Source organism: Harpia harpyja, chromosome 2 (assembly GCF_026419915.1).
Source record: "Harpia harpyja isolate bHarHar1 chromosome 2, bHarHar1 primary haplotype, whole genome shotgun sequence".
Taxonomy (NCBI): domain Eukaryota; kingdom Metazoa; phylum Chordata; class Aves; order Accipitriformes; family Accipitridae; genus Harpia; species Harpia harpyja.
This window is the reverse complement of record NC_068941.1, coordinates 82695165-82720074: the sequence shown is the minus strand read 5'-3', so window position 1 is coordinate 82720074 and position 24910 is coordinate 82695165. Positions and strand designations below refer to the sequence as shown.

Sequence of the window (24910 nt, the reverse complement as noted above, 5' to 3'; positions counted from 1 at the left end):
TGCCTTGCGTTAGCTTCTTGGCGAGCGAGAGGGCAGTGGGCAGGGGGAAGAAGAGGGAGGCCGAAGGCCTGGCTCCCCTCACCGCTCCGAGGAAGCCCTGCTGTAAGGCGTGAAGGCCGGGGGGGAGGCCCCACACCTGACCTGTCACCACCTTCGCCCGGGGGGGGTCTCTGAGGCGCAGCACCTCGCGCGCCTGCCATCGCCTCAGCGCCCCGCCTCGGCACCCAGCCCTCCGCGACGCCGACCTCCCTGCGGCCCTGCGGCCTGCCCCGCCCCAGCCCCTCCCCAGGCCTCTGCCAGCCCTCCAGGCCAGGCCCTGGCCTCAGTTGCTGCCAAAATAACCTTTCTGAGCGATTCTTTGGGAACAGCCGAAGTAGGTTTGTCATCATGGGGTGCTGCTGGGGTGGGGGGGGGGGGGGGGAGGGGCCGGCGTTTCCCGCCGGGCTCGGGGGCCTCGTGGGGCCGCTCGCCTCCCTGGGCTGGGCCTCTGCGCCCCCTGCGGACAACAAGGGGTTAACCCCCCCCTCCGCAAGCGAGGCGCGGTTCCTTTAAGGCTTTCCCCGCCTTCCCCTATTCGCGCTTCCGGCTGGTGTGACGTCACGGGGGCGTCACAGCGCGGAAGCGCGGGGAGGCGGGGGGGGAGCGTAAAGCGAGGTGGGGAGGTGGTAGGCGCCGGGGGGGGGGGGGGGTGAGGAAGGTACCACCCGCCGCGGGGCGGGGGGGAGCAGCCCCTCGAGGGGCGGGGCTTCTTCTGAGGGGCGGGACTTCCCCTGAGGCAGCGGCCCGGCCCGGCCCGGCCCGGCCCGGCCCGGCGTCCTGACAGGGCTCGGCGGGGCGGTTGTCCCGTCAACTCGGCGTCTCGCCGCCGGCAGAGATGGACCAGCGCCTCGCCGAGCTGGTGGAGGAGCTCACCACCTCGGGGGAACAGCGGCTGGAGGCCGGCAGGATGAAGGAGCTGAAGAACATCTGCAAGTACGGCCGCCCGGTGCGGTCCGGTCCGGTCCGGTCCGGCCTGGCCCGGTGCGGTCCGGCCCGGCCCGGTCCGGCCCGGCCCGGTGCGGGGTGGGAGCCGGGCCTCGCTGCCTCCCCCCGAAAGCGACGCTTCTCCCCGGGCCGGAGAGCCGCGGAGGCTGCCCCCGAGGGCCGTCCTGGGGCCTGCTGGCTGAGCTGGGTGCAGCTTGCTGCCAGCAGAGAAGCTGCTGGTTTAAAATTTAAAATACGTTAAAAAAAAAAAAAAAGTTGTGTTTTTATGTGCCGAACCTCTTTTTTAATAACTCCCGCTCCTTTTTTTTTTTTCCTTTTTCTCCTTTCTCAGGTCTTCAGACGAACATATCAGCCATGCCTATCACCTGCTGATGACGCGGCTCAATGAGGACCACGCTGAGATGCGCTTCTCAGCTTTCCAGATCATGCAGGAGTTGTTCGCCAGATCACATCAATTCCGTACGCTAATTATTTCCAACTTCCAAGAGTTCTTGGAGCTCACGGTGGGGATAGACCATGAGCAGCCTCTTCCCCCACCCAAAGAGGTGGCACAGAAACTGAGGAAAGCAGCCATTAAGTCAGTGCAAGACTGGCATGAGAAATACGGGGAGGCCTACAAGAAGCTTTCTCTGGGATACCACTTCTTAAAGCAGAATAAGAAGGTACTCTGCATTTTTTACTTCTATGTGTGTTTTTAGGTGGTGATCACTTGGAGATGTTTAAAGTGAGGAAACCAATAAATATAAAAGAAAAGCTGTTGGAAATGACACTGTCTTTAGGAGACATCCTGTTGAGCATGGTCTTTGAAAAACAAACCCCAAACTTTTTGTTCAACTTGCAGTATTAAAAACCCCAGGCTTGTACTCAGAGCTGGGCTCAACTAGCCTTTTCTCAGGGTGCAAAAAGTATTGCTCACCAGTAGGTTATCACCCACTGATTCCTACCCCAAGCCCCAAAATCTAGCCCTTTATAGAAGGGAAATAATGTTATACCTTAAACTGAGGATAATCAACCATTAATTAAGTCTTTCTATGCCAGTTTAAACTAGCCTGCTTTCTGTACTGAGCTGTCCAGTTCTAGTGTCCTCCTGCTCTACAACAGAGACGGTCAGTGTAGGTGCTAGCTCCCCTCAGCTGCAGCATTAGTGTGTCATACAAGAAGTTTTAATAAAGAGAAGTTTCTTTTATGTAAACACTTGCTTTTAGATCTCCCTTCTAGGCTTCAAGTTATTATGTTTGGAGCACCCTTCTGCTTTAGTATCTCTTCTGAGGTGCAAACAATAAAATTGGGAATGATATTCCAGCATTTACGCTGTCTACAATGATAATATCAGGCTTTCAATAAACATTCTCTTTGTCTTCAGAAAGACAAATGTTCAGTGTTCTTAACAGTAGATGAAAAACCTTTGTGATACATGATGAATTTCTGTTGTTCTAGTTCCATACTAAGCTAATAGTGTACCTTACTTGTATTATTTTTTATCTTGTGTTCTTCTTCTATACAGTTTTTGGCATCTGCTCTCAAAAGGTGATTGTCTTTGAATCCTCCCTTATTGTCTTGTTTAATAAAGAAAAAAAACTAAACAAAAGTGACAAGGAAAAATGCAAGACTGAGACGAGGGAGCTTTAGCACATAATACAGTTTTACCATATTGAACACACAAGCGTACAAGAAGTCTGCTTAAGTTTGGCGTGTCTGTCTGCTCCTGCCCCCAGTTATGACTGGGTGATCACTTTTTGTATATTTCTTCTAGAAACTTCAGTACCAATAGAAACAATCTTACCTAGTTTGGTAACTCTTGTACTTAGAATTGAGATGAGCCAACTGACCTAACTGACCTTTTGCCAGCTTAATACTTGAAGTGTGAGAAGTAACGAAAAGATTTGAGGAGGCGTTTGTACTTTCTAGTAGTAAAGTACATCTGCTGTTCTGTGTTACAGGTTTGGCACAGTAATATAGGGCAACTTGAGAGGAGTGTTAGCTCTGTGTGTGGTTTGTGGTTTTGGCAGGTTTTTGGTGTGTGTTTTTTTTTAATCAACAAAATCACCTTATAAACAGTTGGAAGATGACAACTGTTGCCCTTTTAGGGTATAAACCTGGAGAGCTACCCACTGTTTTAATGTTAGTAGGTCCATATTAGTAGGTACCAAGTAGGTACCTATATAGATGTTTGACTTTAAGAACAAACAATATTTCAGTATATCTGAAAATAATTGTTTTCAAACTCCTGTCTAAAAGTTTAAAAAAAGAAGAAAGGGGAAAAAAATCCCAGAGATTTCAAATATTTCCAAATATTTGCACGTTTAGGCAACTGAGTCATATTATAGTATCTTTGCATTAGAGGAGTACATGGATGGAATTAGAGAGTGAGCTGCAATTATGGAGTGAACAGGATTTTGAGCAGCTCAATATAGAGTATCTTACTGCTGTACTTCAGTATTTTCCCCAAAGTTGCAGTAGTTGTCTAGGCCCACTACTTACACCATTTAAATCAAGAACAATTGTTTGCACCTCGTCACATCCAGTTCCATAGTTGCAGGCTTCATATAGCCTGCACCAATACAGGGGCAGAACAACAACTCTGGTCTCGGTCCATATCACATAAATGAGGTTGGATGGGTTCTGACCAAGTCTGTTAGTGCTGACCCCAGGTAACGAGTCCATGCACACATCCGTAACTCAGGCCCCAAGTTATTCTGACCGTGTGAGGCTTCTGTAAGAGGCCAGTGTGCCCTGTTTTGGGCAAGGGCAACTTGAAGCTTTGTGCATGCTGTAGACTTGGTTGGTGATAGATATCTAGTATGTGAGGTGCACTCTTGTTATCAATGGCAAACCACGATGATTGGCAGTTGTAAGAGGGGCATCTCGACAAGTGCAAAAGCATAAAACAATGCAGCAGAGCAGCACATGGCTGGTCCTTTTGGGACAAAGAAGGGGAAAGAATGGGCAAATGAGTCTACTGTAGGCATTCTGGTATGCAGCAGAAGTTGTCATTTAGGAAACTCTAGCTAATTTCTTGTTTTCTGTGCAAGTCCAATCTGACTGCCTAGAAACAGTAGCTGTAGTTCCTGGGTTCTGTGTCTTTGTTCCATTTTTGTGGGTGATGTTGCTCTTTGGGAAGATCTGTTTCTCCTGCTACTGTGCGGAGAGCTATGCAAACTTGGTAGAAAAGTCAGATCTCAAAAATCAAAAACCTCACCCTGATGATCCAAGTGCTGCTGTAAGCTGTGAAACTAACTCTTTTACCCACCTTCCCTCTGCAGCCCCCATTCCCCAATAAAAAAAGAGATCGGTAAGTGTGCCTTTCTTCCTAAACTGATGGAGACTCTCCATGCCAGTTTCATGAAAGCTGAAGCATCCTTTTGCTCCTAGAGGCTTTTATATAAAAACAATTTGTCTTTAAAGTGTTTGCATAAATAATACTTGTAAAAAGTGTTGTAAAAAAGGGATTATTCAGCAGTAGGAACGTTTATATAGCAAGACACTTTACTTTAGCACGTGGTTAAGCCCAAGTTCAAGCATTTGTTTTTTAACTTCTATATGCAGTTACCTACTTGCTTAATGCTGAACAAATATTCAGATGTTTCAGTAAATTTGAGATGAGACACCAAGAAAATTCTTGATTGTGCAAAAATAAGCAAACTTCAGTTGTAGGATGTACTTGGTTTGCTTGACTCATGGCTAGTAAGTCCATGTACATGTTACAGGAGAGATCTTCTGGGACTAGACAGAAAGTGAGACTTACTTGTCCTGCTTAGAGTGATCTCAATGTTGTCTGGACGTGCACCTCGTAAGTGAGATTCAACTTCACTGTTTTACTCTTGTGTGGCTCCAAAACATTGGTGTAGGATGTCAGTGTCTGGGAACCATTATTGTATGTTGACAAGCTTTATCATCTAACAGCGGCAATAGCAACAAATGTTCAATGGGCGCTTGTGATATAGGCAGAGCACCAGAGAGTCTGCGGACTCTATTAGCAGAAAAGTACAGGCTTGCTCAGCACTCAGTGTAAGCTGTATTGAAGTTAATGAAAGTTATGTGGTAGCAATCAAAAGGAAATACTGTGTTTTTCTTTTTTGAAGGGGTTTCCTTATGCAATAACACAATAAAGACTCCTTTCCTTAAAATAGAAGTGAAAAATATTTATATTTTCAAGCCCTTCTAAGAGCAAACTAAAAAAAAAATCCCATTGCAAATATTTTAAGAAACACCATTTTGAATCACTCAGATTTATGATTATATTTTAGTCGTAAGAAATTAAAGTGACACTGAATGATAACCTTTCTCTCAATCCCTAAATCCAACAAATGTAATTGTAAAATCCAAAACTTGGTCTTTTTTAATGAATTTGAATGTCTTCTCTTCTACTTCCTTGCTTACAAAGTTCTTCAGTAAGTGATATGTATATTTGTGGTAATAGTGCTTACAAATTTTCCTAAATTTCCTTTACTAATAGTGAACCTAGTGTGACGTTTTCATGTAATTTGAATACTTACCCTGTGTAGTCTCTTCCTGCCCGTTCCTCCTAACCCCATGTCTCCAATGCTGTGACAGGTCTCCCAAAGCTTAGTTTGTTCCCGCAATTTAGATGCAGAAATCTAAGCATTTTGTTTTTCTACCTTATGATTTCCTTCTGAAAGCCATTGATTCTCAGCAGTCCCTTATTAGTCGAAGTAAAAACTCCATTCAGAATTACTGTAGTTATTGATTCTAGGAGGAGAAGAGATAAAAGGAAGTACTGCTGAGCTTCTGGCTGATCGCTGACATTAGAGGATTTTTCACCACAGATAACGATCTTAGGAAATGGATTTTCTATATATTTCTTACGAGGAATGTTACACTCTTTTCTTCATTTCCTCCTTAGGTGGATTTTCAAGATGTGCATGCCAGAACTGTGGCTGAAAGGAGGAGGGAAGAGGAGAAGCAAAAACGATTGGATAACATTTACAAAGAAAAAGCCAAAAGAGCTGAAAAAGAAATGGAAGGTGAGTTGCTTTGGTTCTTTTAGTGGGTTTTTGTTGTTGTTGTTGTTGTTATTGGTATTTAAAGCAACCTTTTTTAAGGTTATATAAAACAAATTCTAAGAGAATAGCTATTCAAATAATAGCTGACCAGAGAGGGTGGGAGAACAACATTTGTTAGAGTGTCATGGTTTAACCCCAGCCAGCAGCTAAGCACCACGCAGCTGCTCACTCGCTCCCCCCCCCCTCAGTGGGATGGGGGAGAAAATCAGGAAAAGAAGTAAAACTCGTGGGTTGAGGTAAGAACGGTTTAATAGAACAGAAAAGAAGAAACTAATAATGATAATGATAACACTAATAAAATGACAACAGTAACAATAAAAGGATTGGAATGTACAAATGATGCACAGTGCAATTGCTCACCACCCACCGATCAACACCCAGCTAGTCGCCGAGCGGCGATCCCCCGCCCCCACTCCCCCCAGTTCCTATACTAGATGTGACGTCACATGGTATGGAATACCCCGTTGGCCACTTTGGGTCGGCTGCCCTGGCTGTGTCCTGTGCCAACTTCTTGTGCCCCTCCAGCTTTCTCGCTGGCTCAGCATGAGAAGCTGAAAAAACCTTGACTTTAGACTAAACACTACTTAGCAACAACTGAAAACATCAGTGTTATCAACATTCTTCACATACCGAACTCAAAACATAGCACTGTACCAGATACTAGGAAGACAATTAACTCTATCCCAGCTGAAACCAGGACATAGAGCTTGACCCTCTGTCTCTCTCCCCTAAAGAATATCAGGGGAAACAAGTGACAGTCCTTTGAGCTCAGGTACTATGGAGAGATTTTTTTCTTTTAAAAAAAAAAAAAAAAAAGTTAGCTAGTAAGGGTCTGGTCTATGCATTCATACTTTTCTGAATTACAACCTCAAGCAAGTATATCATGAGACTTTTCAGAGCTAGTGCCTTAAGTTCTGTGTCATTGACCAGGCACAGACTTCTCAAGAGCTTGTTGGCTCATGACCTTAATTACATTGTATATACAGTCATCCTGTTCCAGAAGTATAGGCAATGGTCTGCACGGGAATCCTGGGTGCAGGATTATCTATGAATAGTATCATACTGCTGCTAAAAAATGTGTCTAACTGGGGCCTGAATCTCTAAGTGATATGTACCTAGCAAACATATTTCTGTAATACGAATGAAGAACAGAGATAGCAAGTATATTATGTTGCAGTTACAAAGGGTTATTTAATTAAATTACTTCGGTATATGCAATGCATCCAATTGTGTCTGCATTTATTCTGCATGCTGGGAACGTTTTCATGCATGAGGGTGGAATTTTAAAGAGATTTAACCATCTTAATGTCACTTTTATTGGTAGTATCTTTTTGAGCAATAGCATATATTCATGGCTACACCTACAAGCAACTATAACATTCATGGCTGTAGAATGAATACCCACCAACATCACTAAGAATATCCTCATTGAACCTTGTTCTCCTTCAAATTCTATGAGGTACTTGTGTCACCTTTGCGTAGTGAAATTTTAGAGAGGATAGGGAAAGGAGGAACACTGATTTGAAATTCTTTGCTCAGGAAATTCCTGCTTAAGAAAAGTATTGTCACAATTTCTGCAGCGGAGAGATCGGTATGGCTAAATTACCACTGAGTACTGGATAAGTGGATTACCCCTTTGGCAGTCATATTTGTTTTGTAAATCTGTGTCTGCTCTGGAGGCATTAACTTTTTTACAGTATATAACAATATTCTAAAACAATTTTGTCTTGATAGAAATGTCCCAAGAGATTGCCAACGCACTGACAGAGATGGAGAACTGTTTCCAGCTTCTGATGCCAGATCCTTTTGACTTCACTGCAAATGACACAGAACTGGAACCCAACAAACAAATGTCTGCTAATGAGGACAGACCTGCATCCCCATTGTCTTCCCGGATGGAAGTTAACCAGTCCTGTTTTGGATGCATGGATGATGAACAGCCATGCTGCAGCAAGGACGTTCTTCCTGTTTCTCAGTGTGTTAGAACTGATAAAACCAAAGAGTTAGAAGAGAAACAGGAGAAGCCTGAGCAAAAAGAATCAGATGGAGGCTCGTGCTCAGAAGCTCAGTCTAGTGTCCCAGCTCTCAATGATGACGATTACCAGACTTTTGTTAGGAACCATGGGCTTATTTCACATAAGTATACTCTAGACCTTGAAATCTCCACAGGTACCTGGAAAAATTTTTCACTTATAGCTGGAGGCAGCCTTTGTCTAAAATGCTTTGTAGTTGCGGTTGGTTGTTTGGGTTTTTTTCTAAGACTTAAATGCTGGGGTTCCTGGACACCATTTTGATTTGGGATTCCTGGACACCACTTTGATTTATTTTGGAGTTCTTTTTTATTTCTGGTTCATCTAGTAACCATTTTTAGGGCTGGGTGTCCTTGTGTGTGATTAACAGATTTTATTAATTACCTTCTGAGACTGAACTTTTGTATTAGTTGTAATCACATTATAGCACTACATAGTACCTAAAATAAGATGAGTTTCCTGTGTTTAAAAAAAAAATCTGGTTACCATGTATAATTTTCTTTCTCATACGCTTCACTACTCACCTCTTGCTCCCTATAGCTGGGGTATAAGCTGCTAATTTTAAGATCTTACAATTGAGTGTTTCTTAAACTTTTTTTTTTCCTTGCTACTGACAACTTGAAAGAAGCAGTTAGTTTTGCTAGGAATTCTTAAGGATTATGATTATACCTTTTTTATATAACTTTGCTAATGTGAGTTACCTCTAGAAAAATTAGGATGGTTGTGTTTTGGTAGTCTAAGTGAAGTCTCTTACAAATACTGTCCTAATGCAATTTCATGTGCAAACAGTCAGTAAGGCAGGTATCTACTTCTGTGCTTGCAGACAACAGAATTGGAAATGTATCTGTGCGGCTTATGAATGACTAATGGGTGAAAAGTACCATTTTTACTTGGATAGTGTCATACTTGGCTTCTCTGACAATCAAGTCCCTATTGCCGTTGGGGCAGGGATTATTTTATATTGAATATGCAGAAACTGGTACAGTAAGGCCCAGTTCATTTGAACTTAGGACAAGATGTAATGTAAATAGTAAGGCTGCACTTGTCTGTGGTTTATTTGGCGATTCCTTAGTAGTGATGGTTTTAACAACTCTTTCTGTTATCACTGGACTGAAAGCTTTTCATCTTTTCCTCTGATTTTTTTGAATGTGTGGGTGATGGTAGAATAATTAATACTGAACAGAGAAACAGTCTGATGTTTGTAACTTTTCCTGAAGTCATCAAATATTGTAGAAAAGTTCATGTCAACTTCTTCTGCTTACCTTCTTGAGCTCTTATAGTGAAGATAATATAAGCATTGTGCACTAACTCTTTTTTCCCTTGTTTTAAGCAGAAATAAAAGTGCATGAGAATGAAGATAATACTGCCATAATAAACAATGTCATGGATGCTCACAAACTTCTCAGAAATAAGTTCTGGCCTTCTGTGCAGTCCTGGATTCAGGTGGGACAAAGAGACAATTTTTTTTCATTCTTTTTATAAAAAGATGGAGAAGCAAGGGCTGGGGTACAGTAAGTCTTGAGGAAGAGTGAACATAAAGGAAATTAAGGTTGAAGAAACATTGGTGCAAATAGAAAAGATTTCTAGTTCAGTAGGCATGGACAAAAGCAGACTACAGGAGCTACATGACTTGTTTGATGGCTCTCAGCATTAGGTATGCTACCTACAGTCATACTTTTTTTTTTTTAAAGAGATAGTAAAATGGGACTTCTTCACAAAGGATTAAAGTAAAACACAGCTTGTTTTTGTCAGACGTGTCTGTATCGGAAAAACAGTATCTCCTTTCTGTCAATTGATATTACTGCTCAGGAGCCTCGTGCGTGGAATTTGGCGTATGGAAGGACACTCTCGGGAGATGTTTATACCAGCTGTTCATTCTTTGTTTGTCTTTAGCAGTTGCTATTAGCTTTTATATTCTAGATAGGAAAAGAAGTGGCTTCACTAATTGTTACTTGGAAAGTAAAGGAATTTGTGACAATGTTGTTTCACTAATTATGAAGGAAAACTGAAAACGTTTTTTGGCTCAGATGACTAGAAAAAAGAATAAGAATGTTGATTTCTTGCTTTGCAGTTATTTACTAGAGCAGGAATAGATGATGATCGCCTAAGATGTGCCATTGATCTCAAGAATAAATTGGAGACTGCTATGAAGAAATACAAGGAAATGAACATTTCCTTTAAAGCGAAAAAAAGAGAAGTGGTGAGTTTCTTAAAATTCTGTTTTACTAGAGGGGACCATTAGTAGTGCTTAGCTTGTATACAAAAAATGCACTTTCTCTTAAGCCTTAATCTGGGAAACTTTTCAACACAAGTTTTATTGAAAAGTACACTAATTCATCTGGTTGTAGCTTCACTCAAGGAAGTTGCACTAAACACCTGTACAGTATGCCAGGGGCCTGGTTATTAGACAAAACCGCGTAAGGCAGCACTGTTGTTTAGGATAGAGAAGCGGTTAAGTTCAGATTTTATTTACTCTTAGTTCATGTGTAACACTGTTATGTCCTCAGCTTCTTTTGTGCATAATTCTCAGTAAACACTGTATTACTCATGTTCTTTTACAACTTGCCAAACTATGCTAGTATCTCACAATTCAGGAAAGTAGTGTCTCTTCTATGGAGCATTTACTCTCTCTAGTGAGCATGTAACATGATTGAGGATATCTTAAGAGAGTTAGTTGTTATATAAAGCTTTAAAGCATCAAAATAGTTCACAAAGATTAGCTACCTATGACAGGTTTTGTGAAATAGGTAGAACTTGTAAATAAATGGAGGCTGAAAGATCAAATACTTTATTCAGATCCAAAAAGGAGTCTGCAGCTTCTTTATGTAGCTAAAAAGCAGAGCTGCATAATACTAATTCCTGTTGGCTGCTGCGATCAAACAATATTACTGTATAGCTTGACATGAAAATAAGTGTGTTGGGTCAGGGTCCAGAGTAGAGTCTGGTTTATGACTGGATTGTAAGAATTTGATCTGGACATTATACCTTGGACTAAATTGTGGTAGCCTCGTTTAGCATGACTGAGTGTTGTAGACTTTGCTTTCATTGTGCAAATGAAGCTTTATCAAGATTAATCTGGTTCATAATCTTAATACCTACTGATGTACCACACCAGTCAAAAATGCCAACTCTGAATGAAAAGTACTGAAAGACTGTCTTGTCAGGGGTTTTTTTCCTCCAGTGAAATATGTGTGCTACCTTTATGCAACCAGCTATGAAGGAATCCAGACATCTGCTGTCATTCCTGCCATTTGCTTGACAGGACTTCATTTGCTGCACCTCTGCATGGAATATTGGTTGCTATATTTCTTGCAAGATATAAAGGACATTCAAGCCTTGATTTTCGTGTGTGAGTGCATACATGTGTATGTGTTTAAAGTGGTATTGTTACCACTTCTGGAGATTGATCAATGCTATCTATATAAGGTTTGAAAGCTAATAAATTCCATTGTTAGAAGGAGAAAAAAAAAAAAAAGAAAATACATAGCAGTGCTCACAAAAAATACATTCAAAATGAAGCAATGCAGACTGAGGTGTTAACTTAAGCATTGAAAACAGTATATAATTATTCCTAGGGTTTTTCTCCAGTAGAAAATACCCAAATTTAGTGTTAGTGCTGAGTTACTTTGAATTTATAAGGTGAACATAGAGAGCTTTGCACTGCAGAAGGAAACTGTATAAATTATCTTTTATTTGCATGTCAAATGACTTTGTTGAAACATAAAAACACGCTAAAATGAGAGTCTGATAGAACAAAATAAACAGCATCTCTTAGACCATGATTATTAAATCCCCATCTGTCAAATATTTACATGTCAGCATATGAAACACTACACGTAGCTCCTCTTTAATTCAGCAGTGCTGCTCATGTTATGTATTGTTGCCTCTGTCTGTATGTCCTTGTGTCATTGGAGCTATAGTTCTTGCCATGCTAAAGTTTTGCTGTCTCCTGTATCTTTATATCCAAGAGAAGAAGTACTGATAGTCTGTCCTTCAAAACACTGGCTCACAGCCATCCTGTCCTGACAGAGCTCAGCTTTACAGATGTTATTTGTTAGCGCATGGAGTCAGTGAGTGCTGCTACCTCCTCGTGCGTAGAGATGAGCACACCTAGAAATGAAGGGGAGCATTTAGTAAGCAGAGAGAGAAAGAGTGTGTAAATGAAGCATGTGAGTGTGGAGGGTCCCATGTAAATTGTCTAGCTTGTAGTTGGTCTGTGACATCTCTACATTTGGATATGATAGCAGTTTTCCTGGCAACTAGTGACTGCAATCTGAGGTACCTATATTGGAGAACGTAAAGGAGAATTATTTGTGTACTTGCTCATTTCGAGTGTAATTATGGTCCTGCACCACAGGCAAGCCTTACCTTAAGGGAGAAAGTGGTTTTATTTTAACAGCAAATACAAAACAGAACGATGGACACTTGGAAACTTGGCTGGGGACTTGGGCTTGCCTGGTCTCCTCAGACTTTCTAGTTTTCCTTCGTGCTCGTTCTCCATGCTCCTCTGGTCTCTAATTTCTTGCCTTTTCATCTGTTCTACTCTGTGCTTTGTTTCTGTTCTGCCTGGGGACAGGGGGAGTAAAAGCTTTACCCATCCTCAAATTGAGATCAAGAAAGTTGATAAAGGGAAGGGTTTAGTGAGAGACAGTGAAACTGGAGATTTATTACTATGAACTCTACTATACCTCTCAATCCCGCAGAGATTTAAATTTCCACTTAAAAGAAGGAAGGTCCTGGAGTCACTTACCATTGCTACGTGTCATTGGTACTCTTGTTGAGCTGAGCAGTTACACGTGCACGTGGCTGAGGTGCAATATATATATAAGGCATATATATTTGGAGTAATTCTTCATGCTGTGGTTCAATGTGAATGCACCAGCAATGTAGCTGGATGTGAACTACATTGAGAGGAAGAAGTTGGTGGTTACCTGGGCTGCCTTCACAGAAGAATCATTTGGCTGGTGCAGGAAGGTGTCTGCTTTTGGCAATCCTCACTGTTACCTCCATGCTTTCTATTGTTTCTCGCTTCATTTTCCAGATCACGGAGCACTGGACTGCAAGGCAGAATCCTTATGCAATTAAAGCATGTTAGAAAATTAGCACAAGTAATTTTCTCTGGAGTTTTTTTGCCTTTATCTTTGCTGAAAAATGGAAAAGCCCCACTGCTTTGCGAACTATAGGAGAACTTTCTGTAGGTTTACAGAACTTCTCTTATATGAAGTCCCTTGAAGGAAAGCACAGAGCTTTATACAGTGAAACATTTTGACTTGAAATGGTTTATAGTGACATAAGATATAACCACTTCTTTCTGTTCTCCTCTGTAACAGTGAAGAATTCAAACCGTCGGAAAGCCTTAATTATAAGGAGGGCTGTCATTTTTACATAATGCTTAAACCCTACCAACACAAGCAGGTTATGGCACCTTTCTGCTCTTACCTCTCAGGAGATGTGGGAGGAGAAGAAAAAGAATGACAAAGGTTATCCTTTGACTGTCTAGAAACAAATCCCTTGCAGCAAATTTTATAAATGTTAATAAGTCCCCACTGCCCAGACTATACATTCCTTCTTCCCATTGCTGTGCCCCCAGCAGATCAGAAGTCATCAAGACATTTCTTCCCGAGCTGTTGTTTTTTTCAGAGAGGTGGGGGATGGACAAAAAATGACAGTCTTACTGTGTTGGTCAAAGGCAAGTGAGTTTTTGTGTGCTTACACAAGTTACGTTCACTGTAGTTAAATACTTGTTTGGGGTGTGAATCGGGTGTCGGCTTGTGACAGGAAATGTATTTTGAAAGTATAAACAAGAGTTTTGAAATCCATTTTTCTGTGAAACTGAGTTTTAGCTGCATCTGGGGAAAGAAGCAGAAGCTGTAAAAGGGGTTTTATTTCACGGTACCTGGATGCCCGGACATAGCCCTTCCTTTCTCTGAATGCCTGCTCAGGATAATCTCAGTGCCCAGTAGAGGGAGTGCATACTGCATGCTCGACATTTTTCTCTACGCCACCTTTGTCCAAAGCTAGCCATCACCTCAGTCTGTGTTTCCAGGTAAACTTACTACAACAGTAATACACCAGAGACACTTCGAGTTAATTCTTGACTCTATTTAGATGAATTATTATGGAAGTACCGTTGTAATGATTGGCTGAGACTGGCATTTAAATAGAAATTCCTGTTTCCAAAGGTTTAATTCTTTTGTAGAAATAACTTGCTTACGGTTGAAATGTTCCTTTAAAAATAATTTTTCCTGGTTAGAAATAGTTTCATTTGTTAATGTCTTCCCTCTTTTCTTAAAATACTATTATTTTTCTTCTTTAATGTCTGATTTGCAGCTGATTAGATGCAAATGATATTGCAGTTTTAAAAGTTATGAGAGGACAAGCGTGTACTGTATTTTAAATCATGCATGCTACCTTTCACTTACATAATTTCTATAAAGGATTGTCAATTAGGGTAATATTTAAAGTTCTTATGTTATTAATGGAAATGAAGTTCATTAGCTATATTTTGTACATTGAGAGTATGTTTATCTCTTATTTAATTACCTTTGGGAAGCCATAAAAAGGTTTACCCCTCAGGCTGGCTATAACTTGGCCAGATAGAAGCTAGTAGGCAATATGATGTGAGAAACATCCAGCTCATTTGTCTGTCAGCAGAGTGATCATTTAACAGGCCTATTACATTTTGAATTTTTAATTTCAAGTTATATTAACAACCAAGGATATATAGTTCTTCATTAACTGTCTTCATTACTTTTTGTTTTACCTTTCCTTATCTTCTGTCAAATCTATGTGTGCACTTGGATCTTGATTTATTCATGTACTTAATTTTATCCATGTGAAACATCTGGTTGAATTCAATAATGCCATTAATAATTAGATTTGGAGAAAGGCTGTCCTTGTGTTGTCCAGAACCTGATCTGATCCCCAAACCTTACTGCAATACAAGTCAGATTTCTTCTGAAAGAATAATGTCAGAAAATTGTTACAAATTATAATTATGTTTGCAAGTTAAATATTTGCTGGCCATAATTTAGTCTTAAAATATTTTAGTACATAAAAGGATTAAAATTTTAATATGTAATAAATTAAGCCAAAAGCTCTACCAATTACTTGGCTGCAAGACTATTGCTGATTTTTTTTTCCCCTGTATCTTCAACTACAGCTTGGCATTTTATCAATGCTAATGAGTTATTTCTACCTAATCATTTTGTAGCTTTATAACCAGCTCTTTTTTAAGTCTGTCTTTTAGTTAAGTTAGTGCCTGCTTTAAAAAAAAGAAAAAAAGTCACACTTGAATTTTAGATTAAAAGCAAAGGCTATATTGTTTTCTCTTTCTGCTTCTTTCTGTAGCCATAGAGAATCCAGTCCAGCTGACTGCTTTCTGCTTTCTATAACAGCTTCTTGTACTTGCATCCTAATTTTTTCCTCTTTTCTTCATTTTAGAGAAGTTGTTTCTGGGGGTAAGTAGTTGTCTTTAGTGATCCCTCACCATGCCTGAACCCACATCTGCTAAAACATACTCAGACCAAGGAGCAAGAGAGACGCCTTTGTAAAAGAAGTCTTTTCCTCAGGTGTTGCTTTTAAATTGCACACAAATGAAAACCCTAACTCTTAACAAAGTTGCCCTTTGAAAACTAGAAGTGTTTAATGTTGAGATTTGAATAGTAACTTGATGTTGATTGTTGGTATGTTTTCTAAAACTTAAGAGAAATATAGGAATATTTGATAATTAAATCAGCATTACACCTAAAGATGTCCTTTATCAGATTGTATACATCATTAGCATGTAATGTGTTCAGAATAAATAAAGTTTAATAATGTTTGTATGGTCAAAGTAGTAGCCCAGGCAACATTTTAAATTTTTTCTTGTGTCTAGCTAATATTTATCAAAAAAGCCAGGTCAACCATAACTGTAAAAGTAAACACAAAATATTTAATAAGTCATACAGATGCTTATGCTTCCTCTTCTCTCCTCCCCCATTTTAACCATCATATGATAATTATTTCTATCCATGAAATGTCTCTTTCGTAATCGCTTTTCAGCTAAAAGAGCTTTTCAGGTTTTTTAAGTCTTATTAGGATGTAGGACTGTAAAATTAACCCTCAAAACAGTACTCTCTTGTTAAAGTGTCTGATCGGCTAGTGTAATGTTTTTTGGTTTTTTCTTTTCTAGAGCTGAATGTTGCTGTGATATATTTTATGCTTTGCGCTGGCTATTCAGCCTGCCGCTGTTACAGAGTTATTAAAAATATCTTGTTATGCAGATCTAGCCATGAATTCTTAAAGTTGTCACTGTGACGACCTCTGATCCCTATCTGATTCGCAGGTCGCACAATGCAATTTGGAGCTCTTCTAATAGAGTGTAAAATAAAGTAGGATGTCTCTATCATCAGGTTAACCTTTATGTTAAGTATTTAAGTTTTTCAGGCCGAAGGGTCATCTCCCTTGATTCATCTATGAATACTGAGCAGTGTGTACTCTGTAAGTAATAGATATAAATTTGCTTCCTGCTTTTTATTCATCCTACCTTGCAGGGGAGAGCAGTATATCGAAGTGAATTGTATGTATTTGTGAGGTTCAGTAAAGGTTCATTGCTAAATGTATATTTATAAAACTGGAAAAGGAAGAAAATTTTCAGGCTTGGAACACAGACTAACGTATTTAAATTTAGTTAATGCAATAATATTACAGTAAATATATTCACATCTAATGATATCTTTGTGCCTAAAATCCGCAATCAGGAATATATGTAAGCTTATGTGTGTCTTGCATAGGATATTTTGTTGACTTGTTGCCTGTAATAAATTAGGTTAATTGAGATGTATAGTTATCTGTTAAAAATATAGCATTTGCAATAATTTTTAACAAATGCGTAGTTCAGATTCATTCATAAATGTGACCATTGAAGTAAGCTGCAATTTAGTTACTGATTGTACAGTGTATGTGTGTGCAGACTATATCATGAGACAGGGGCATATATACATTGGCAGTGGATAAAAAGTTTTAGTAGCATGAGTTTGATCTGGTCTAAGCGATAGGTGGTAATCCATAAAATACAGTAGGACTTTTTTGCATGAATGACTGCTAATGGGAATCTTGTTACATCACATTTTAAATGAAAATCACATTTCCTAAAATTTCATAAAGAAGATGACTAGTAATGGGATATTTTTTTCCCTTCAGCTCTAAAACTCATCTTTTATAATGTATAGGCCTCTGAATCATAAAGAAATTAAATAATTCAAAATGCTGCCTAAAATATTTCAAGGAGTCATAGGAATACTGCTCATCTCGTAAATAACTTGGACTAGCTTAAAAGTGCTGGAAAACCTAAAGACTTCTCTGTGGAGCGGGAAAGAAGGAGGTATTTTTGGTTGACCTTTGAGTTATCAGACCATAAAACAATATTTTGGTCCAGGAATGGGTGTAGCCAGTCCTGGACCTCACTACAGCCTTAAACAATGGCTTTAAACAATTTCATCTGGACTGGTGTGCAGGGAATAGTGTGTAGAGGAGAAGGGTTAGTCCAGAAAGAAGGGAGGGGTGGTTGAAGCATAAGGTAACACTTGTAACCTTGATGGTGGCTGTATGACAGCTGCTTTCTTTAGTGACAAAAATGAGGGGTTTTCTTCTGCTTTTAGGAACGGGAAACATCTTGGGAACTCTGCTCTGGGTACCTTCCTGTCTGAGCATGGACTCTAAATGTGATTTCATATCACTTGGCTTATAGCTTTGCTGGCTTCATCACACCTCAGTCTTCAAACCTGCAAACCTTTCCTTTTATGTTAAGATGATGTAAACTGAGTAGGCATTTTACAGAGTTTCCTTACTCATGGTTATCCATGAATTAAGAAGAAACCAAGTTTAGTTTTTAAAGCACAGGTTATGTGTACAACACTATTTTATGCTTGCCTCTTCTTTTGTTAAAATTATTTAATCCATTCTACAATTCCTGAAACATTAAAAATGAAATTCTACCAGGTATTTCTTAGTGTGTTATGTACTTACCAAATCTACTTCTTGGCAGGTTTTTTGTACAGGTTGCTGTTGTACTACTAGTGGGAGCTGAACAGGGTAGTGGCTTCTATATTTTGGTAGCGATTCTAGGGTTGGCTTAAAGATGATCTAAACAGGAGCAGCAATCAAAAGGGATAGTCCTCTCTCTATTTTCTCCCCTGATGATTCCCAGTGCCTCCCTTGTACTAGTGATAGAGCTCATGTTGCAGCAGGGACCTGAACTGACTGGAACCTAATCCAGAGAAGATTTCTGTAGCACCATTAAGCTCAGTTAGTGAGACTGTCCCTTTCAGTAACTGAATAAACCCAGGTAATACAGATCCGATTATGAAGGTCAGTCTTTACTTAATCAGAGGACTCGACTTGGATTGATGGAGTGATAGATGATTAGCTCATCTCCCAGTGTGAATGAAAAACTGGATGAAAAAACATACCAGATACTACTGTTAAAATACATTCTTTTTTACTGTGTAATAAGATGTAGTGCCTGAAGTTTGTATAGTAACTGCATGGGAGAAGTACATTCCCATACTTCTAAAAGTAAGATGTAACCTTTATTTTTCTATAAATATTACACAAAGACATTTAAGGGACTAACACTACATTCACTTTTGATAAAACAAATTAAATATTGATATCAAATGTAGGTGGTCAGCATAAATTTTGTAGGATTCAATTTTTTTTTTTTATGTTGGGGAGCTTTATTAGCTTTAATAATGAAGGGTAGCAGACTTCTGGTTTAGCTCTCTGGGATGTATGGAAAGGAAGGGCATTGTTAGACTTGGAGATCTTTGGTAGTTTAAATAAAACTGTTACACCTCCCCTGAAAGTGGTATTTATTTTATGAACAGTTTGGATTATGCAAGAGAACTTTGCCTTTTTAATGTACTTTCTTAAGGTTTAAGAATATATATGCAACCAACTACTGTTGATTTTGGTGGGTGGTAGGAGCCCAAGTAGCGAGGTATGAAAATACATCTGAGGATATATCTTGAGCGGTGACTGCTAAAGAAGTACTAAACTTGCCTTGCAATATCTTCCTGAGGTAATAGTTTTGTTAAATGCACCAATTTTCCAGACTACCTTTATTTGCTGTCCTCTGTGAGACTGTAAATGCATGTGCTAGTCTGTCCATTGGGCATATTGGACATACTAATTTCTTCTGAACAATGATTCATTAAGATCCAGAGTTTTTTGAGCTGCCTTGCACCTTGAGACCTACTGGTCTTTTTCAGTAAATTTTTTCTGCTTTTTATTAAAATCCTTCCTAAGCTTATGTGGGACCTTGAGCGTGCTAGGGTCCAGAGATGCAGTAGCTAGTAACACAGAGTGATAAGGTTTTGTGCAATGCGCCTCATCACTATTGACCTTCCAAGGGACATATCCAAGCTCTCTTTATCACTGAGTGGGATGGAGAGGGCTTTGGCACAAGTCCTGGGTGAGCCTCAAGCTTGCATTTCCAGGACTGCAACAGTACTCGCAGACTCTGGCTGGTGTACATTGCTTTAAAGAAAAACTGGTTCATTGGGTGATTTATATTGCTAAAGCAATTTGGAGCAAGATACACTGGTTCTCTAGCATTGTACTTAGGCTAACTGTTGGGCTGGAACCCTTTAAGCATTTTTACTAACTTCTGGAAATTATGAAATAGTGTGAAAAGTGCATTCCTCAATAAAAGTCAGAGTGGCCAAGTAGCCTATGTGCTGTTGAGCAACTACAAATAGAATGAACAGTGATACTTTTACTGGTAAACATAAAATGTGATTTGCCTGGACCACATATCTAATTTGCAGTCATCTAGGTTTGAATTTATGCTCAAATCACAGAGCAAAGGGGAGGGAGTGTGTGTGGGAGGTCCCTATAAATACAGCTCTTTTAGTAGTTTGTTTTCCTCGTGTTTGCACACAGGAAAATTCAAGCACGGTTCTGAAATCTGTCAAAATGCCAGCATTTATTTCCTTTTCATCCTGTGTTGGATAATATAAAAGGATGGAAAAGGAGGAACTTGTAAAAGTCCTTACATGTAAGTCACTGTTTGACTATTCAGTTTCTATTACTGGCACTGAAGAAATTATTTTTATCCAGTCAGTGTTTGCTTACGTAGATATCCCCAAATTTCATTTAAGATGACTGAAGCATGTTTTGTGTTGCGGTCGAATAAAAAAAAATGTATTTGCTTAAGGTTGCCCCTTTAACTAGGTTCTATGGCGATAAATATTCTGGTTCCCTAACCAAAATCTTCTGCCTCTAGAAAAATATTTAGTTGGCTTTGAGTAGATGCACATGAGATATTGGCATGGTGGAATAATTTGCAAGATCTTCCAGTGAGGATATTAGCATATAAATAGCAGATGCAATGACGACCATCACAGCTGAGTACATTTAATTTTTAGTTTATAAGATAGAATGGGTTTTTAAATGCATAGCCATCAAGCCTGCTGAAAGACAAATGAAGTTTAGAGTTCACTTGTCTGAGGATGCCTTACATCATTTTTTTTTTTTAAAAGGGAAACAGACATGCATAAAACTGAACAAAAGTGATTTCTTGGGTGAAAAGTAATTGAGATTGCAAACCAAGTTAATTAGACCATGCAAAATTTATTTAATGGTCCCAGCTGTAGTTTGCAAGTGGTGTTTTAGTAAGTAGATATGACTTCTTCGTGTGCTATCTTTTTCTCTTCCTTCTTTTTCTAAAATAATTAGTAAACGCTGTACATCTAGTCCTATAAACTGATTGCATTGTATATTTCAGTCATTTTATTGCTTGTTTTAATTATGATTGCAGAGGCTAAGGTTTTTAAATCCTCTTAACAGAATGTAGCAATCAATTTGTATAAAACTGGGAAAAGGACCAAAGGCTTTTCTTTACATCTTTGCAAGTGTTGTGTGGTGGGTGGAGGTTTTTTTTGCATTGATTACTGGTTGGGATGGATGAGCAGGGCATTTAGCTGGAGCTGTGGTTGCGCTGAGCTACACTAACAGCTGGAGGCTCTTGGAGTGTTGACTCCAAAATAAAAGATACGATTGCATTTCTACTGGCATCCAATGTTTGTTTTCAGTATTTTAATAAGATGGAGACTGATAAGGAAACATCTGGTTTTTTCCAGGTTTTTTTAATGAGTTAGGGAGCAAATGGTTTGATTGCACTTGTCTAGCTGGAAAAGTCAGCACTATTTTAAGTTTTAATGAGAATTAGGAGAATTGAAGAGCCATTGTTCTAACTCTGATTACAATGAAAATAATACATGTATATTTTCTGCATCTTTTTACTGTATTCTCATATGCAAATAAGTTCAGCCCAAGAATCTGGAAATTGTCTAGCTAAATCCTATTTCCTCTCACAGTGAGATATCTTGTCAGGAATACTACCACATTAAAAAAAAAACCAAACAAAAACACCACATAGTTTCGCAACATCATGATTTATTTAGATAAATGAATAAATAAATAAATAAATGTCAGCATTATAGAGCAGATTAACACTGAGTGGAAAAACTTGCCTTCTCCATGCAACTTGAAGAGCAATGATGGTGCAAGTAGCTTCTGATGTCTGGGAATCTGTTTGGTCTCCCTTCAGATGGACCAGCCTCTAGTGACAGAGAGAAGGTAGTTCACCTTTCGTCTCTGCTAGGACTGCAAACTGCATTAGTGACTTTCCTCGTATTACCTGGTAATGAGAATGGATTTGAGAATGGGACATTTTTTCCCATGTTCTTCAACAGGTTATTGAGAAACAAGCGGTTGCGTGACTACTTATCTTAGAGGTACTTAATTTTATACACTACAAGAAAAGCTTTACGTTGTAGTATTTATCACTTGAGCTTATACTTTACTTCCCTTCAGATATGGCACACTGGAAATGGCATATTGCTTGTTTTTATCATAGTCTCGTTTTTCTTGTTTGCAAGTACCTAACCGCTCATTCCTAGAGGATTATAATTTACTAATTCTGCTACTCAAAATGTTGTCTTAAATATTTATTTCTTCTGATTTAATTATGGATTGTTGATTTTTTTTTTTTTTTAAGTGACTGAAAAAGTTTACCTATAATGGAAAAGTAGATGGTAGGTGGCTGAACTTTCATACCGCATCTGTAGAGCTTGCTTTGGAGCTTTCTTCATGTTTGAAAAGTGGAATTAAAAAAAAAAGATGCTTTTCTGACTAACAATGTTGCCCATGAGCTCTCCCCCTTCCTGTAGAAAGGGAATAAAACAAAACAGCATAAATGGGATGGTTCTGATGAAGTACCACTAGAAAGAAGTAAATTGAGACATAACTACCCACTACTACCATGCAACTTCTTAAATTTCCACCAGTGATGACTTTAATATTTTAAAGTAAAAAGATAAATAAGTTATCTTGTTAAAGATTATATCAAAATAAAGACTTTATGTCTGTTTGAAGGGAAAAGGGGGCTTAATTCCTTATAGTTAGCTAAGCAGTTAATTTTTTTACAGGAAATCTAAATTTAATAGAAGACCCCAGGGAAATTCAAGGGTGTGAACAATAAGCATAATATTTTATGAAAATGACCCCCATATTTAAAATCTGGCATTATATGTTATGCATTGTAGCACCAAGTCCACATCTACCTTTTAGAAAATTAAAACACATAAATTCTGTTTAGTGTTTGATATGCGCTGCACTAGCTGAAAGCCATAATGCCCCTAAAACCTTGGGTTGCTTTTCACCTTTCATAAATTCCTGGGTAGATTCTATACAAAAAATAATTTTCAGCTCCGTGGCTCATTGTTATTCAAACTTGATTGATTGTCGTCATTTACTCAGTGAGGAAGTTAAGTGCTCCTGTCATTTCCGAAGAGTATAATTGGGACGTTTCACAGGTCAGCGGTAGTGACAGGTTTCCCTTTTGATTAGTGTTAGACTGATAACAAAAATTACAGTTTCCTATGATTAATGTTTTCTATAGTACTTGAATGCACAGTTCATGGATTGTACCTAAACAAAGTGAATTTGCATCTGATTATGCCTTTTCTCTGTCAGGCTTTTCACATGCTTTAAAGTTTTAGACCATGCAGGTAATACAGCAAAGTTGCTTCTAATGCAGTTTTCAAGTTGAAGATTAGTGAAGCCCACTGAATTTTAGTATATTAATGTACAGAGAGCTATGTGCCTGCAACGGCACGTGAATAAATTAGAAGAAATTTCAATTAAAGATAGTACTCTTCTAAATTCTTTCCAGTCCTCTCAGATATGCCGTGCACATGAGTGCTTGTATTATATCCACTGATATTTTAGGTATAATCTGGTGATTTAAGTTAAATGATCACTCTGAGTTTTCTTTCTCTTACTAGTTTGACATTATTTCTCAATTCCTTAAACCTGTTGCTATTTATTTGTTCACAGACTATGTCTGAGTAAAAATTATGGAAATACACTGAATTTACTTTCCCTGTTCTATAATGTGAAAGTTATTCAGCTTTTACATTATGGCACAAAGTGGTAGACTAAGGTCATCCATGACGAGTTTTAGCTTGGTGAAATCTTTTTTAATAGCTAAATGAGAAATGGAACCTGAGTATGGAAAATACAATGTTGCGCTGTTTCTAGGTGGAGAAGTAGGAGTTGACGTTATTTCCAAACTTAATTAAATTGTCCCTAACAGGTAAAAAGGGGATGACAACACCAGCAGAATTTTGAAACCAAAATACAAACAAACTTCTCTTCAATCTCTAACCGCCTTCTATTGTACAGAGTACAAAGCCTGATGATGTTTTTCTTTCTAAAGGCCATTGGGAAGGTCTTCTGAAAGTTGCAGTTTAACCCAGATGTTCTTTCATGTCTAGTACCTTTGTGACTTTGTGATTAGTGGTAGAATATTTGACCCTGTCTTTGCATTAGAACTCTATTTTTGTTTCTGCTGTGGAGGTCAGGTTCAGCGTGCATCTGTCTTGGCCATGCCAGGTAGGGCCTGAATTGCTTCTTGCCTTTAGATGAGGAAAAATGATTGCAGTGGGAAACAAAAAGTAAACTAGCGTGCAGGATCCTCCAGCATAGCCTAAAGGTTGGCAAGTCTCGAGGTAGTGATAATTAGGCTGAAGAGACTACATTGTGGTTGTTACCTGTCTTTGGCAGCAGTGTACTTTCAAACATGATTATGCTGGGACTATTTTAAAATGAAGACTAATTAGGTGTTCTTTGGTAAGAAAGCAGTAGTAAATCTACTCTATTCTTCAGGACAGTAAATATTTTTTTTGTCTTTTTTTTTTTTTTTTCCCCCACTGGAACTGCAGCTTTCTTAAAGTCATTTTTTAAACAGAGGGAAGAATTGTAATTCTAACTTGCACCATCCATTCATTATATGTTAGTGTATCAATATGTGTTTTAATATCAATTAATGATCTTTATTAGAAATTAGTTCAGTCCAGCTTTCAAGTAATACTGACCAAAGAGAAATGCTATTTTTTTAAAATTATTAATTTTAAATTTTTAACTACATTCAACAAACCAAGACTGGTTTCTAGGTTTTTTGGCTTCAGAGTATGTGTGTGATTTAAAGGAACTCAGCTGTGCAGCTGTGACACACGATTAGAGTAGTGAATTAAATTGGGAAAATTCTGCTGCAGGCAAAACCTGCAGTATCCTCTGGTGCTTGTAACAATGAGTAGTTGATATGAATATCAACGTAAGTCAGGTGCAGTAAGAATAGTAAAGAATGTGGCTGAAAATAGTAAAAATTATACCATTCCTTATCTATTGCTTTGGCTTGCTGCCGTGAAGTTGAAAAAAGTGATAGCCTGTGGTAAGGTTGGTTTTAGTGGATACCCTTATTATTGTGTCCTAGACTTGTAAAAGTGCATGGCAAACATACAATAAAATGCTAATTATGTTGTT

At 38.8% G+C, this 24910-nt stretch overlaps 1 protein-coding gene across 2 annotated transcripts in view; it reads left to right on the top strand.

Moving 5' to 3' along the window:
• Positions 1-795: 795 nt before the first annotated feature.
• UVSSA (UV stimulated scaffold protein A) overlaps positions 796-24910 on the top strand; it is a 58801-nt gene continuing 34686 nt past the window's right edge. For both annotated transcript variants that reach the window (XR_008234195.1, XM_052780711.1), the window contains exons 1-6: positions 796-972; positions 1316-1646; positions 5849-5969; positions 7743-8177; positions 9372-9481; positions 10110-10238. Coding sequence is in view for 1 of the 2 variants with exons in the window: in XM_052780711.1 (XP_052636671.1) it covers positions 875-972; positions 1316-1646; positions 5849-5969; positions 7743-8177; positions 9372-9481; positions 10110-10238 (1224 nt within the window). In the remaining variant the exon portion in view is untranslated. The remainder of the gene's footprint in view (positions 973-1315; positions 1647-5848; positions 5970-7742; positions 8178-9371; positions 9482-10109; positions 10239-24910) is intronic.